General features: G+C 33.3%; 1 protein-coding gene across 3 annotated transcripts in view; it reads right to left on the bottom strand.

Annotated features, from left to right (window-relative positions):
• Nucleotides 1-14923, bottom strand: part of LOC124353095 (spondin-2) — an 83249-nt gene extending 68326 nt beyond the window's left edge. For all 3 annotated transcript variants that reach the window (XM_046802918.1, XM_046802917.1, XM_046802916.1), the window contains exon 1: nt 14673-14923. In XM_046802918.1, coding sequence (XP_046658874.1) covers nt 14673-14868 — 196 coding nt within the window. In that variant the 5' untranslated portion in view covers nt 14869-14923. The remainder of the gene's footprint in view (nt 1-14672) is intronic.
• Nucleotides 14924-17640: the final 2717 nt, after the last annotated feature.

A 17640-nucleotide genomic window follows, 5' to 3' on the forward strand; every position in this document is an offset into this window, starting at 1 on the left:
GTGTTTTAGTAATCTCTATGGAATCGTTGTTATGTATGATCATAGCAATGAATGTAAAATAGTCATTCGTATTCAGTTAAACTCAGACATTGTGCGGGTTTAAAATTAAACTAAATTATACTGTGGTAAAAGATATTTTAAAATATGTAAATTAATGCGCGGTTTATGTTAAGTGTTCATATTACAACAAAAAGGAATGTTAACTGTAGGAAAAGCTCTCATTTTATGATTTATTTCTCTAAGTATCTCTTCTAAAAGTACTCAAATATATTCAATGTTAGTTATTATTCCAAGAAGGAATGTTTAATAAGTTTGGAATAATTGAAGTAAATAATGAAAAAAATGTTAGCAGTAGCAACGTTCATTAAAAACCAATTATTTGTTCGTTTCGTACATTAGTACAATTAAAACGCTGGGTACAAATGGAACGCAAATATTTTATCTGATTGGATTTGGTTAATTTCTGATACACTTAAAATTGCAAATGTGGGGCTACTAGTGTTATCGCATCCTTTAATGCTCATATAGACAGGTTTAAAGTGTATTTGCAGGTATAATTTTACAATAATATGGGTGTTTATTCTTGAAAGTTAAACACGACTTTTCGAAAAAAATTCACTCATACCCTGAATTTTACTCTTTGTAATAGTGATGATAAATTAATTGTAAAACAAAATTTTACTTACAAGACTCCCTTACTTTTTTTACTTAATAAACCCTTTTTTGAAATCATGACGAATAAAAATACATTGGTTCATCCCAAGAGGAGTTTTAGACATTTGGAATAACATTTATGAACTACATCAGTCTTAAGGGAATACTACTGAAGAAAAAAGACGCGAAGTCTCTACCGGGTATATTATTAAAGATGTCTGGCGAGAATGTCGCGTTTTGACCTAAAATTAAATTTCTTCAAGTATTATTTTATTAAAACAAACATCTTTCTTAAAAATGTCATCTTTTAACTATATTTTATGAACAAATACAGTTTCATTAAATGTAAGTATTTAAAACATATTATTATTTTCTTGAGTTTAATTTGGGCTTATTTACAAATTTCTAAATATTCTGCAACTAACTCATCGTGGAGTGATAAAATATATTTTAATTTTTATGTATTTGTAGTACTTATCTAAAGTGCTGTATGTTTGTCTATCTGTATGAGGTCCACATCTGAGAGACCTTAGAAATTTGACAAAAATCTGAATATTATAGTTCCTTGAGGCTTTTTATGCATGAAATTCTTGTTCTTAGCTAAAATTTAAAATATGTTTTGTTGTTTCAAATCTCCTTCAAATCTCTGGTCCAAGCCAAGTATTTATATGTAATTTCGTTTATCTACTGTAAATTTGTGAAAGAATAGATCTACTGAATATCCACAAGTAGTTTACTAGAAATTCATTTAAAAGAGTATGTGATTTTTGAGTTGTGCTGCATTACGTTCCTGGTAGCGTGTGCTGTATTATGTTCCTGGTAGCGTGTGCTGCATTACGTTCCTGGTAGCGCAGCGTTTGGAATCTGACAGTGTTACATACTTTACTTCTGAAATTTGTATGACAAAGTCAGCAACGAAGAGTCTCAAAGTATACTTTTTTCGATATCTTGAGACGTACATGACTCCAGATTTCAGGAAGCTGAATTGGAGGTTAACCCAACATTCACATGGAATCAAACCTTCCTGCCATAGCTACTTTATGTGTATAAGAGCATCATCGAGTCTTTCTTATTAAATTTAGAAAAGTGTTTGATTTGACCTACCAGCTTACGAACCTCGGAATTGGGAGGTGTAAAAAGCTAAGCGTTGACTACATTTATTCGTATAACGTACGCAGTACGCAGTGTCCTAAGAGTCATCAGCCTCCTACTGACATTGTTAACCGGAGTCCCTCAAGGATCTGTGTTGTCAGCCAGGAGTTTCTTAATGTTCATTCATGATTTGCTAGGTTAGCGTCTATTCAAAATAGACAGTATTTTTGCAGATTACATTGCTTTCTTTTATTCTAATAATAATAATTAAACTTTAATGATTGATTATATTTCAAATGTGAGTAATTTGGAAGGAACTTCTTTTCTAAACATAAATAGCAAATAGCGTATAGCATTTACTCATAAACTTTTTCACTTAAATTTGTTTTCTGGAACGTTTCTAATGATGTTTATCCAAATTGATGTCTTGGAGAATAACTGTAAGGAAACTTTATGGATCTGGAACTCCGCCGTTTCAACCCATAATCATAATTTTGTTTTTTCATTCTGTAAATATTCATCTCATTTTGCTACAAATCAATAGATTTAAAAGTCGTCTAAGATTGAAGTTTACAAAATGCAATTTCTACGTTGTGCTCAACCGTTTTGGTATAATAATCTGGGTTATTACTCGTATTAGTTTCCTACACCAGCTATGTCTATTTAAGTTTTATTAACACAAGGAAACTGTTATGGCCTGTCATATTCATCCTTGGAGTCTATTGACCGGTAAATCGGAAGTCCACTTAAATTCTTGTAAAAGTTTCGGTAGTCTTTGTAATTAATTAATTACTGGAGTGACCGTTGGGATTCATAGAGCAATAGAAATTCTATATGGAATACGTTTTACACAATCCAAAGCGCAAGGAAATTTCTAACTAAATTGGAAATTTAGCAAAAAACGCTCATTAAATACAAAAATGCTTCAGTTACAAAAGTGTTAAACAACTTTGTTCATATAACGTTACTGTAATCACAATATAAGCCTTTCACAACAGCCTAATTAACCTATCAGTCTAATGCACAAACGGTCCGCTTAATTAAGTGAAACTAATTACGGGACATAATAAAGCGAAATACATCAACTACTGATTCATTTTTAAATGAAAGTGCTTTTGAATGTTCCTTTAATACGATTATACTTTTCGTATTACTGTAGTGTAGCATATATTAACATTTGTGTAAAAATTATGGTCTGGGCGTTAGCGAAGTTTATTATTTCTGTCTATATGTTCACACGATATCTCGAAAACGAACTGACCTATTGACGAAATTGTGCAGAAGATTCATTTGTATATGGTGAACAATGAGTTCGATTCTGGTTCATGTCATTCCATGGGATTTGGCTGAAAATTAGCGAAAATGTCTTCATTGGCCTATAGGGTGACCATGATGTCAACAGAAACATATCAGAATAGATAAATTTGTAAACACACTAAGTATAATACCCATAAACTTTAGCATGCAACATATTAATACACGTAACCCATTCATCCAACTTTATAGTGACCTGCTGTGCAGAATTTTATTATTTAAACACTGATATTAATTCCAGTTTAATTAAAACATGTAAATGTATCATGTAGCAAGAAGTAGCAACTTCAATTCTGCAAACAAAAGAATAAGTTCTATGATGTTGAATGTCCACCCATGGAATCCGGCTAAGCGTCGTTGAAGCCTATAACTCAATAGACTGACACAATTTGTCTTGTGTTTGCTCGGGGATGTTTAACATATTTTGCTTTACCATTGTGAGTCATTCTTTCTGTCAACAATGAAATGATTTATAGACTTAGCATTTTGCATTGAATCTTGGCGAAGCCTATTACATAAGACGTGATCTGGTGTACTTCTAGCTTCTATATATTTATTAGAGTTATTGACTAAGCGTTATCAACACCTATGACTCAAAAGGGTGGAAAAATTTCAATTCTGTCTACCAATGGGATATAAAGGAAACAGGATTTTTTCCGGACATTTGCCATCGTTCAGTGAAACAAGAAATCTGTAACACTACGTTTCGAGATCTGCAGTCTGATCTCTTCTTCAGGTAATAACTAACCTAATACATAATTACAAACTAGGTTAAAATAAACAAATCATACCAAAGCATTGTGGCACGCCTAAGTCAGGAATCACAACCACCATATTGTTTGTCAAATTCACTAACTCTAAAAACATGCACTTAATAAAAAACTATACACAACACTAATCATTAAAACTGAACTACAGAATGGTCACAATACGTCTGTATTCGTCTACCAACCCAATGGCAATCGTCACGGCAGAAGAAAACAAGATGGCGGAAATAAAAAGGAAGGGGGACAGGAATGGGCCCTTTTTTGTTATTATTGGTTGATGCTAGATGAACTTCTTAAAACCATATTGTGACTCCGCATTGGTTTATTGTAAATATCTGATCCGTTTGATACTTTTGATTTTCTTTTTAGTTCATTACCTTCACAATCCTTCCATCGTCAAAACATAACCTTCAAACAAAGAATGGGATATATACAGCTAACAGTTTTCCTTGTATTAATTGTAATCACAGTTGTTATAGATTGTGTAAGAAATAAATATTAACCAAGATGATGTGATGAGAGCTTAAGTAAACAAAGGGTCCCCACGTCCAATGTCATTTTGTAAATATCAATCTTAGACGATTTGGAAATCCATTGAACCACAAAAATCGACGCTACAGATCAGACAGGTATATAATTAGTCATTCATACATTCCTTTACTTAGGTTTAGCACAAATTTGGCCATGAATTGCACTTTCATTATGCAACCTTTTTTTCATTATGGGTCACAACGAAGTGGGGAATGTAAGTGAAACTCATGTTAACACAGAAAACATACGAACTGCCATATAGACTTGAAATGTTCCGGGTATCTGCATGGCTCAGCATTACCTAATAGTTTTACTCCTGTCTAATGGGTAAAAATGGGCACAACACATAGCAAAATAAATAGATTTGTAAACAAACTGTGTATAATAAAATGAGATTTTAATATGACCCAATTTTATTCCTAGAGTACAATAAAGTAAAATGCGGAAAAAACAGTAGGCTAATAAAGGGCTGTGAGATTTGATTCCAGCGCACACTTCCGTTGTAATACCCTCCCTGGATAACCTGAACCTTTGTTATCTCAACACTGTTATAAAACCCAATTTAATGAAAAAATGTGAATGATGTAACTGTTCCATGAAACTTCATGTATAAATAGACAAGAATGAATTGTACGTGATGCATGTAGAGCCATGGAATTTGGCTGAGCGTCAGTTTGAGCTTACCACTCGGTAGGTTGATTTTATAATTTCTCTCCTGTCTGCCAGGGAAATAAAAGGGAAAGTTTTAGCCATACATAGTCCTTACAAGTTTCTACTGTACTAGTTCTGAGTCTAGTGCAGTACAGTAAAATTCTGTACAGTGTTAGTTGTAGTTTGATGTGAATCATTTTTGTGATTGTAGTGTATTGTATTTTGTACAAGTAATTTACATAATACTCGAAATAAGACCATAAATGAGTGCTAATGATCCAGAAATAAGGAATAATAACTATCATTAAGCTCATTAATGATATTTTACAGTCTAGTAATTATTAAGGAAACAGTAATTTTTTCCGGGTATTTGCGATCGTTATGGTACATAAACATCAGTAACATTACGTTTCAAGATCTGCAGTCTGAGATCTTCTTCAGGTAAATAACTAATCTAACAGATAATTACAAACTAGGTTAAAATAAATATAGATATGTTTGTTCTGATATGATTTCGTTTATTTTAACCTAGTTTGTAATTATCTGTCAGGTTAGTTATTTACCTGAAGAAGAGATCAGATTGCAGATCTCAAAATTTAGGTTTACTGATTTTTTGTATCACTAAACTATTTCAAATGTCCGGAAAAATTATGTTTCCTTCAAAATCCTTCTATCGTAAATATCAAACTAGTTGTTATATGATGTTGTAATTATCTGTGTTAGATGAGTTATCCACCTGAGGAAGTGATAAGATTAAAGATTTCGAAATTTATGTTATTTTTTATCACTGAACAATGGCTTGTATCTGAAATATATCTCGCATCCTCCACAAAACTTCTATATAAACAAATTAAAGAGTTATGTGGACATTACTTAAAGGAATACTAAAGGTTCGGTGGTGTTCAAATTTTAAATCTAATGGTGCTAGAGACACTAGTGATTAAATCGGACTCTAGTATAAAAAAGAGGATTTATACCACATAAAGATATATAAAACAAAACTTCAAGCTAAGGCAAGAGCCAAAAGGCGTAAACCTCCATAACGTGGCATCCACTGAAGCGCAAAATGAGGTTGTTTTGAAAAGAACAGTAACACATAAATACCATACTTGAGAACACAGTCCATCTAAATAATGGTTGAGCTCTGGCTTCGTCTCAGAACACATTGAGCCTAATAATACCCTCTTTTTGTTAAACACAAATCCTTGGCGCGCTGAGATCCTAATAACGTGCAGCCTTACACCTCGCTGCTTAGAGCAATCGGGCCAATACTACTACCTTGGACAACCTTGTGACGGAAAACTTTGAAGAAGATGAAGCAGAAATAATAGTTGCAGAAACTGAGAAGGGTAAGATAGACTGATGAATGAACTAGTGTATTCAAAACTAGTCGTATGAGAACATTGTCCTGAGTGTCCCTAATCTATTTTTTTGAGTTACTTGAGATACTGACGGTGCTCAAAATATAAACATGAAAAGGCAATATACATATGTGGCACTGGAGTAATTACTGTATTGTATCGTCCAAATTAAATACATTCTATGAGGTTCAAGAGCAATGTTATAAATTAGAAAAATTTTGAGATTGTTAATAAAGACAGGAATAAAATAGTGTCCAGAATTTAATATTTGGCAGTAGTTAGAAAAATAACAAATATCATTCAAATATGATCAAATATAGCTAGTAATATTATTCTGTTGTCTTCCACATTTTTTTTAGACTGCAGTTTATAGACGAACACTGTAGGTTAGTTTTTATAACTTTAATCCTTATGTTAAACGTAAGAACTTTCTAAGGTACGATTTTTAAAACTCCTCTCTTCTATGAAGCTTTCTATATTTATTTATAAAACCACTTAGCTGATAAAAATTCTATAACAATATTTTGTTCAGATATATGATTACAGTGATATACACGTTTCTTCTACATTTACAAAACTCAGTATTAATTTATATAATAAGAATTTAAAATCCTAAAAAAATGTGATTGATATAAATACAACCTATAAAATAAATATCTTTAAACACCCCTCTTGTCTATGAAACCTATACCTATTAAAATCACTTATATGATTACATTCTTGAATATATCTCAGTACAGACTATTTCTCTAAATAAACGTTAAAACTTAACTTTTGTTAAAGTTGAATTCATTAACATTTATATATTGTATCAATACCTATGTACAACTTATAGGTCCGCAATTAAATATAAATACCATTGTAAGAGTTATAAACTCTTGTTAGCATTAATTTCATAGAAGCTATTATTATGATAGTATATATACGAGTTTATTATGACGTAAATTAGTGTAATGAAAGTAATTAATTTGAAAGGTTATGGTATAAAGGCTTTGCACACACTGTTCAACACAGTTGACACTTCTGACGTCAACAGGGCATTGATAGCATTAGTAAACTCTTTTTCACATACGCATATATAATGCAAATATTATACTAACTCGACGAAGCTAATATCCTCACAGGTTAGGAAAGGTATGACGACACACTAGTAGATATTTTAAGTTTTAATCTATGCCAGTGACAAAAGAGAGAATGTAAAATTAAAAACGGTAAAAATAAGGCATGATAAAATGGTCACTTATGCCACCAACACTGATCTCAGATTAGTTAAATCAATTCCAAAGGTAAGAGATTTGAATGGATATGCTTCTTTAGATCATGATTTCCATAAGAACCGAAGTATTAGATCCAAAACCTCACTAAGGATAACGTGCTCTGGAAAGATCAAATGTAGTATCAAACGATCGTGCACAGTGGCAATATGATACTAATAGGATATAACGTGTGGCTTAGCTTCTGATTAAAGCCAATCCTCCGACTCCCTGAAGATCGTTCTGTATGTAGCCATACCATCGACCATAACATCCACAATATTTACATATTATTGCACAACCCCGCTTTTGAATTTCTATTATAGCAATTTTATTGTATCCATTATAATGATTTAATCGCAACATGAAGAGTCTTGCAGACCAGCATTCATAGATTTGAAACAGTTAACGTTACCCTGTCTCTATATTTTGGAGATCTCTCTTTACTTTATTACAAAGTACAAACTTATATTAGTAGTGGCATACACTATTATGAAACTAGAGCCAGGGATAACTAACGAACTTGGAGACACAGAACGGTAGCTTGTGTTCTAAGGTAGATGTCAAATTTGTTAACCAACTGCCCAAGTTGGTCAAAAATGCTGCAATGCTCAAGACTTTTAAAACTCATCTGCAAAAAGCCTTGATTTCAGAAGACTTAATAAGTTTATCCAAGTTCATGACACACTTTGGAAAACTGCACGATTTGCATGAATATTACAATTGAGTGAACAGTCTCAAAATTTCGTTCCTTTAACATTTTATTTGACATGTAAATGTTAATACGCAATCAATAAATATTACTACTACCCGTATTATTATTAAAACCAATTAGTACTTGCAATTAAAGCACCAGCTGGAATTCACATATCGTCAGATTATCATATAAACAACAACTGTGCAATATTTTATGCAAGCAACTATTGAGCTTCATATACAAAATCGCCAAGGACCCTTTCAGTATTCAAAACCTATAAGATTTTTTTTTAAGGAGAGGCCGATTTCCTTTTTATGCCTTATTCTGCCCGTCCTCATGGGCCACTGGCCTGTGCGAGGATCTTATCAAACAGAATAAGGGGGAGAGTCGATACAGTAAAAGGTCGATGGTATTGATAAAACGTGCAACGGTCACAGACAGGATTCGAACCTGCGCTTATCTCTAACTCAGACTCAAAGTCCAACGTCTTAGACCACTGGCCCATCGGCACTCCTAATGGCCGTATATTTTGTTTCCTGTATAATTTTAATGCTGTATATTTTGGAAGAAACTTGAATACGGTTCAATGCTATGCCCCAGTACGAGATGCTACAATCAATCCAGCGTAGGAGCATCCAGCTGGTCGGCATGAATAATGGCTTTCAACACCCGAATTTTCCAACTCCGGCATTGAGGAACAGTTTAGTATTAGTACTCTGAGTCTGCGCAATCAAGTGGCCGGCCTCTTCTTCTTGTACAAGAAGACCGGGGCATTGTAGACTGCCTCGAGTGTAATTGATCGGTTCAGAGTGTCTTCCAGGAAGAGATCTAAAGAGTATTCATTCCTGCTTCTACACAGGGTGACCGGCATCACATTTCTATACCCAAGATGAACATGCCAGCCGGTGAACTTGATAGCTACGGCGCGGCGTCCGACTTCTTTTGGGTTGCGATCTGCTCTCGCTTAAGAGGGTGAGTGGGCAGTTAGATCTATACCATCTTTTTCACACAATACTTCCATTTTTTTAATCAGAGCATCGCTATTCTCTCATCAACCCATTCTTAACCTTCTCTTAGCGGTATCCTGCCATATGTGCTTACCATGTATCCTCTAAATCCACAGTTATTTACTTAGTCATGTTCCTTGCTGAACTTTTCTTCACACATGTTGTTTCACTGAGATATTCCCTTAAGCTCGGGGTTAGAAACTATTTAGTATAATAATACCATTATTATCGTTGTTCTTTTTAAGGTTTAATTTCATATTTTATATATGTTCAATCATAACACAGGTACTTTAGTGCACTTTGGTTGTGGTATTTGTTGCAGTTATCTTTGAACTATACTTTATCGCAAGTTAAAATTATTTTTATCCGTGTAGGATTTATTGCACGTTTCTAGTGTATTTATCGTTACAGTACAATATTCAGTACAATATTACTTACAATATTCAGCAGTAGATACTTATTTCTGCTGGTAATGGTGACTTAAGTATTTGTGTAAATGTTTTATTGTTCAGTTGCAGTTCATTTTCTAGTCTGTATATGTTGTAAAATTGAGTTTTTTAAATAAAAGCACACAATAAACACGATGGACGGGATGTGATCTTGTGATAACATACTGACAACAATACCTAATTAAAGAGTCAAAGCCAGTCCAAAGTCGTTAAATCAGAAAGCAAATTGTGCTCCTGGAATAAATAGAAATGTTCCCTCAAGAGTTGCCATGTAAGACATCACCCTCGCCACACAAGTGAGGATGAGGTCGGGAGGAATATCCTATATCCTGGTGTGTGTCTATCAGCGGCACATCTGGCGACAGGACACGTGTGTTCTCTGACGAAGACGATTATTAATTGTTCTCTGCGGGAAGTAGCTCTCTTAGCTTTCAACACTAACCAGCCCACTAAGTCTATCATCTCGAGTTCTTTATGTCCTTGTATAGATGTACTACCTAATGTTGAGTCTTCAATTAAATTCACTTATTCATGTACCTGTGCAAATGTCATAGTGTGCCTTATATAAAGTTAAACAGTTATAGGTTTTTCAAATATAACGTAGTTTTAAAATAACCATAATCCAAAATAATAAAATATATGATCTGAGGTTCTGCATTCTCTTCAATCAGCTCATATAATACACAAAAAGCGATAAACAAATTAATGTTTAAGTTGTTTTACTTAAAACTAAAACTATAATGACATAAGAATATGATTCATGTATTATGTAAAAAACTGTGAAGAACATCGCATAAACACTAAGTAATAATTTAATTCTAAGTCAAATTTTCAATGTTTGAAATTCACATTTTTATATCCCATATAAATCAAGAACAAACATTATAAAAACATGGAATGTATTCCTGTGCTGAAATGTAGGAGTTAAGTTTATTTTCAAAACGTTCTTTTTCCCCATTGAAAAATATATTTTCTCTCATATACACAATGGCCATGTATTAAATTCCATGCTTATTAGTTATTACGCTCTCTGACCCATGCTTAACTTATTTTTCCTTCGAGTCATTTAAAATTGAACAATCTAATCTCTGTCATATTTAGAAATTTCAGCGATATTTGAGAAACCTTGGTTACATCAAACGCACTTGTATCAACAAAGATAATATTTAAAGCTTTCAAATGTCATAGTATTTAATTTTTCAATGTTTTACTATTTTTTTTGTGCCTTTAATATATAAGAGAATACAATTTAAACTTTCAAATATAAAAAACACAAATTTGTATGTAAACACCTAATATAAATGTGTATATATCAGTTTTGGTCTCATTGAGACCCTTAAATTGACTTACCACTCATATTGCAAACAGTACACGGATACTGTGTAGAAATAAATATAAACGAACAGTTCACAAGGTACTGTGTGGACTTTCATATGAACGAGGTAGGAGTACGATACACCACGTGTCACGTAACAGGTATCGCAAAAATTGTTTGCAAAAGTTCAAGTTTATAAAAAACATTTTCTCGAGATACCCTGCGGTTAGATAGACAGATATACAATCATAAACTAAATTAACTTCTACATAACCCCGGCAGACAACAAGGAAACTATGTCAGATTACTATGTGTAGGCTTCAATAGCGTGTACAACCTATTTCGCTTCGTTTAGCGTCTGTCTGTCTGTATGTGTTTTTTGGGAAAAAATTACTACTCAAAAACCACTTAAGATACAGAATTCAAACTTAACAGTTAACCTAGTGTTGGTCCTTTTCAGTGAAAAAAAATAAAACAAATATCTCATTGCATTTCAAAGTAGCGGCCGTTAAAAATTTTCAAATTGTATTAACTTTGAAACGCCTACTTTGACAACAGATTCACCAGGATAACTTTTTTTTAGCGTATTTTATTACCAATTCAACAATTTTTGTTTCAAAAAGATTGAATAAAAAATAACTGAGTTACAGCACTAAACGTAAAAACAGGTTAAATCCATGCATTGCAAGTACATACAACAATGTAGTGGATTTTTACGAATAAACTTTTTAAGGTTCTTTATTAAAATAGTGAACAATTATTATACACCCTGTATAACGTTCCTGTGACAAAATACAACTCAAGAGTACGCTGAAATGAGATCTGGTCATCAGTTTTTAACATTGACTTTCACTCAAATATTTTTCTGTATGAATAATCTACACATCTTAACATATCACACCTGCATGTAACCGTGGCTTCGCCTGGTTAAAAAAAATTAATTGAATTGCTCCCTCCATTTCAGTAACACTTGAACTATTTTCACGAAATTAAAGGAATCCTAAAAGTTTATAGCTTTCTTAGTAAAAGCACTTGTGACGTAATACAATAGGATCCAATAATATTTTTTTAATAGAATTACTCATATGTCGTGCATCAAATGCCCATTTTTCAGTGTTCATAATTGAAAGTACAAAAATTTCAGCAAAATTGTGAGTAATTCTTACTTTAGATTTTGAAATTGTTTTCATTGGTTTGGCTTGTTGCCACGATTTTGAAATAATAAGTGCTATTTATGTTATTCTTTTACGCAATAAACGTAAAAAATTGAAAATATTTTATTGAAATTAATTAATCACATGATCGTGCTGTCATAATACTATGTTTACACTGAACAGTTGATTACATTTTACAGGCTCTTTCAATTTATAGTATTATATTACTATCTAAGGACCAAGATCGGATTTTTGCTGCATTAGAGACAAGTGGAGCTTAGCCTAGAGGGATATTATAAATAATAATATGCCTATACTCATGCCAGGAACCCTAAGGCTGTCTATGGAAAATCCCAGTACAATTGGTTGAATAGCTTGTGTGTGAAAGCAAAACAAACAAAGATACATTCGTATTTTAATATTATTAGGATGTTAAATCTCATATGGTAGCAGTAAGTTCGTTTACAAATTTATCTTGTATCTATTTTATCGTTGCCATCATGGTTACGCATGGACCAATATAAATATATTTGCAAACGCTCAGCCAAATACCATGTAATGACATACACAGTAATCCTACTCAGTGTTACTAATATACAAAAGCTTCGTGAAAAATATAAAGTCGTTTGTTTCCGAGATATCGTGTGGATGAGTGAGAGACAGACAGAAAGTAAACTAGTCAAGCGTCACGTGTGATAGGCTTCGCTAACGCTCAGCCAATAAAAGGTTTACGAGGCACTGTGTGGACATACATACAAAAAGCAGTACAAGAAATACTGTGTGGGCATACAATCATGCAGATACACAATTCACGAGAACTGTTCGGAGATACATACAAATGAACTGTTCACAAGATAGTGTGTGGACATGCACACAAATAGTTCTCGAGAAACTTTGCATACATAGTTTGAGGCAAACATGTTACTTTTACCACTTCAGTTAGTAGCCTCGCTACATTACTCTCGAAAACAAAAGTAATACTTGTTTAATTTGAAAAATTGATAAAATATTTTCATTTCCGTAGAGAAAATGTGATGCGATAATTGATTAAACGAAATTTATTCGAAAATGTGCTCCCTACACCTCATTTAAATTACGTTTTTCACAGAAATTATGTTTCTGTTATATGTCTATACGGACTCAAATAAATGTGTATTTATATTGAATTATATATTTATTAATAATTTACAATTTGAGTTATAACTTGAGTACATAGCTGAAGTTGTTCCTGATCAAGCTTCAGATCATGCAAAACGCCCTGAATGAGGGACAAATATTGCTGGAAGAGAAATGTAATCTGAAGAAGCTCTTTATCTAGACAAGAATTTAACCTTTTCTAACCTTTCCTACATAGTTGATAAAAACCAATATTTAGTTTTTTATAGAAAGAAAGCTTAGTAAGCAAATTGGATTATCAATATAAGATGCATGTTAAAATACGAGAAGCTAATTTTTACTTACAAACACATTATTGAAGTGAGTTAGCCTACAATCACTTAGCCTATATGTAAGTGAACCAATAGTGTAACTAACCTTTACGTAGTATTGCTATTACACTACATAAAGATTGCCTTGCTTACATGAGTCCAACTAGTTGCATGTGGTTACGTAAAGAATATAATCAACAATGTTTGTTTTATTCTGCGAACATCACAGTTTTATTTGATATTTTTCCGTTCTGCACCTCAATGATAATTCTTTTTTAAACAAATTTATCTTTAACAATGATCAATATGAAAAACATATTCTCTTTAGAAACGTGTATAAAGCAACTCGAAGTAAATCACAAGGAACAACAATAAGTTATCTTTAAGGAATATTTGTAATGTATTAAAATAAATAGATGTAAGGGTAGTGAAGTAATTTTTGCTTTGAGTGTTTATAATATTTTGGTAGTAGCCAAAAATTTAATAATTATTTTCAAATTCGTATTTGAAGACTCAGGTGTTCTGAAATCTTTAGTTAAAATCATTGAACGATTTTAAAGTTATTAATAGTTTTTTATTGATAATAAAATTGAAATAAAACGTAGCAGTGGTCTTTTCAAATAATCCAGAATGTACAGGTTAAAAATTAATTTAAATCCATGTTTTTTGTTACTTTCTGGAAAATATCACAAACCCATGAGGGTTTCCATATTCACAGTTTGTAACTATATATGGATTAAACACACTTTACCCAAGACAAAAGTCACTTAATCAACTCATGAGACTTTGAAAATTACTAATCTTGGAAATAAATCAATTACATGATGCAGTGTATAAATAGACATGAGATCTGGGTACATGATAAATGAGTGATATCAATACAATATACACAATCAAGATCTAAAATTAGAATTCCCGGAAGATAAGCGAGATAACGCTGGAGGGACACAGGTAAATGTGAGCACGCCAACTGGCAGCAGCAACAGGGTGGTTGACCTACCTATGAGCTTGCTCCACTGTGCCGGCGGGCGCCACTCCGGGTAGTGTTTTGGGAACAGGTCCCTGGTCCAGAAGGTGTGGAGGACGACGCGGTAAGTGGTGAGCTTCTCGGGAGGACACGGTTGGGGGTCCGGGGGTTGGGTCGAGTTGGAGGACGCTAGCGCGACGAACAGAAGCACTGCAGCGACCGGCAACATATCTGGCACTGGCACTCGGCTGCACTGGTGACGGAGACACTGTCTAGAGATCGACTGAGCGATGTCCGCCCCCACCGCACCGCCACCCGCCCGCGCCACCACCCATCGCGCAGTCGCCCCACAGCACAATATTGTATCTCTCACTTTTTTCTTTCCTTCCTATAATAATATTAATACCCTTTATTCGACTGGATCTCAATAATTTTGTGCCAATATCTTTCCTGCCACAAAACATAAACTTTTTACAAATTATTTCTAAGTGCATTAAAAACATCTAATCTATTGCTCACAGTGTTATATACGTCACTTAACACTAACCTCGTTAAGCGACGATAATCTCTCCAACGCTAACAGGAAATGTCAATGAAGTAACATGCGACCCCAGGGGTAATGTCATTTTGCCGCCAAGTTTCTACATTTCTTAGAATGGATTACGATTATAACGGAACGCTGAATGAAACGAAACATTCTCTCTTAGTAATACAAGTGAAACATAACTTGTCAAGTGGTTACTGATTTTGAGCCACAAAGTATTAGAGAATATAATACCGGTATATTGATTTAAAAAGGATTAATTCAATTATCAATGGGATTAAAGCTTTTATGTACTCTCGTGTAAAAACAAATAACAGTAATTACATGTAATATTGTAATATATTGCAAGCCGTGTACTTGCTAATAAATTGTCTACACATTTCCGGTATTGTGACTATGTCTTCTCTGAGAGTTAAACTTCATTAAGCAATACTGTTTAGAATAACCAACTACTTTGTCGTAATTATTGTAATTTAACTAATGAAACTGTGTTACATCACGAAATTTATATCTCGTTGTAACGCAAATACAGTCCATTTTCATTATAGATTTAAATATCAACGAAATGATGTTAAAAGTCCAAATAAAGTGTGTCTATGCCCAAATTTTTTATAAGATTTTTAAAGTTGATACTTAATAATTAAAATTTATTGGACCACATATAACAGATAAATGTTTGATATTGTATATTGTGTCAGTTACTGAAGTCTCTTGCATAGTTTACCGATATTCTTGTTGATCCACCCTTCCCAGAAGAATTTATACCTCAATGATTGCTTGTACAAGAGGACTTCGGCTAGCTAGAGCCATAGAAATTGACGTATGAGTTACTGTAAAAAATTAACCATGCTGGATAAAGTGCTTACGTCTGGTATACACGATTCAGTGCAGTATACAATTTGAACTTAATGCACGGATGTGAAAGTATTCAAAAAATATAATCACTCGCCTAAGATTCCTTGTAAATATTTCTCCATCCAGATGGCCGGCTTTATACTAATTAGAATTTTTTACTGACACTGACTATTACACGTGAATTTGTATCACACCATGTCTTGCATGAAAAGATTCTAGTCTATGGCTCATTTCATTATCGACAGGCAGATATTACATTTTCAGGCCATTTAGTGATAGATAGACCTCATTAATCCTCAGCCAATATAGAAGTATAACCTGAAAATCAAAAGTTTCATGTATTACCTGCAAAAAATATCAGGGAATACCCAGCTTGTGTCACCTTACTTCTTGAAGATCCCGGTCTCTGGATGTTTCCAATGTAGAATAGTTGTGGTTTTCAGGATTCCGCTCTCAGCTGCTTAGAGGTTTTACCCACCAATAGCTTCTGGCCATTGGAAACTTGCGACTTAAAAAACTCTGACCTCTGAGGGTTTAGGCGTCTTGAAGCTACTGGCCTGCGCAGATTCCAGTCTCTTAAATCTCCTTGATTCTGGGGGCTGATGTCCTCTGGAAGCTGCTAGTCTCTTGTAAATTTCATCCAGTAGCTTCTAGTAACTGCGAGTTCACTCTCTATATATTTCAGCTTCAGGAACTTGACTTTGCAGAACGTTCCTTTACTGATATCCGTTAAGAATAATCCTTTATCTATTTATAGTGAAAGTACATAGAGACTTGTTAACTCTATACACATACACATTGCTAAAAATGCCAAGTTGCGTTAAAATATTTTTAACAAAGCACGAAGCATAATTGTATTAAAAGTGGATTATCCACGGAGCTGCGCCTTCTTCGGTCCTATTAGTTCTAAGAACGAACTTGAACTTACCATTTCCTTGTAGAACGTTCCTGGCGATTTTTATTTAGGATCCTTTGAGAATACTTTTGCAGTCGTGAATCGTAAAGGTACATAGGTACTTGTTTACTCTTACACACATCTATAGATGAAGTGGACGTCTACTTAAAATTGTAGCCAACAACCTAACGATGTGTGTTTCGTTATATTACATCAGAATAAAAACCTATATAGATAATCAATTAATATCGCACTGCGACAGTGCTTGCTACATTGCTTACATAATCACTGTTATAGTCCGTTTCGAAAATTTGATTTTCGATAAAAGTAAAAAACAAACGCACCATCATAAACTATATTTTATTGTTAGAAGCTATTACAGCAATAATACTTTAAAAGTAGTTAAGAATAAAACAGTTATTACTTTATTGATATACATACAAAGATAATAATATGAGAAACGAGATGTTACCTGCTGCTTTGCACGCAAATTTAAAAATCACATTATTATGTATTACTTAATTAAAGGACTTAATATGTAATATTTTGGAGTCCTATAATATATTCCAAAGCATACATCATGCACATAATATTTCAGTGTTCTTGGTTAAGATGTGCTAACTTTTATATCACGTTTTGCACATTTAGGAACACTTCTGGTTCGAATTACATATTACATTACAGGATTTGCCTTGATACTGTAACCA

The sequence above is a fragment of the Homalodisca vitripennis genome, chromosome 1 (assembly GCF_021130785.1).
Source record: "Homalodisca vitripennis isolate AUS2020 chromosome 1, UT_GWSS_2.1, whole genome shotgun sequence".
NCBI classification, from domain to species: domain Eukaryota; kingdom Metazoa; phylum Arthropoda; class Insecta; order Hemiptera; family Cicadellidae; genus Homalodisca; species Homalodisca vitripennis.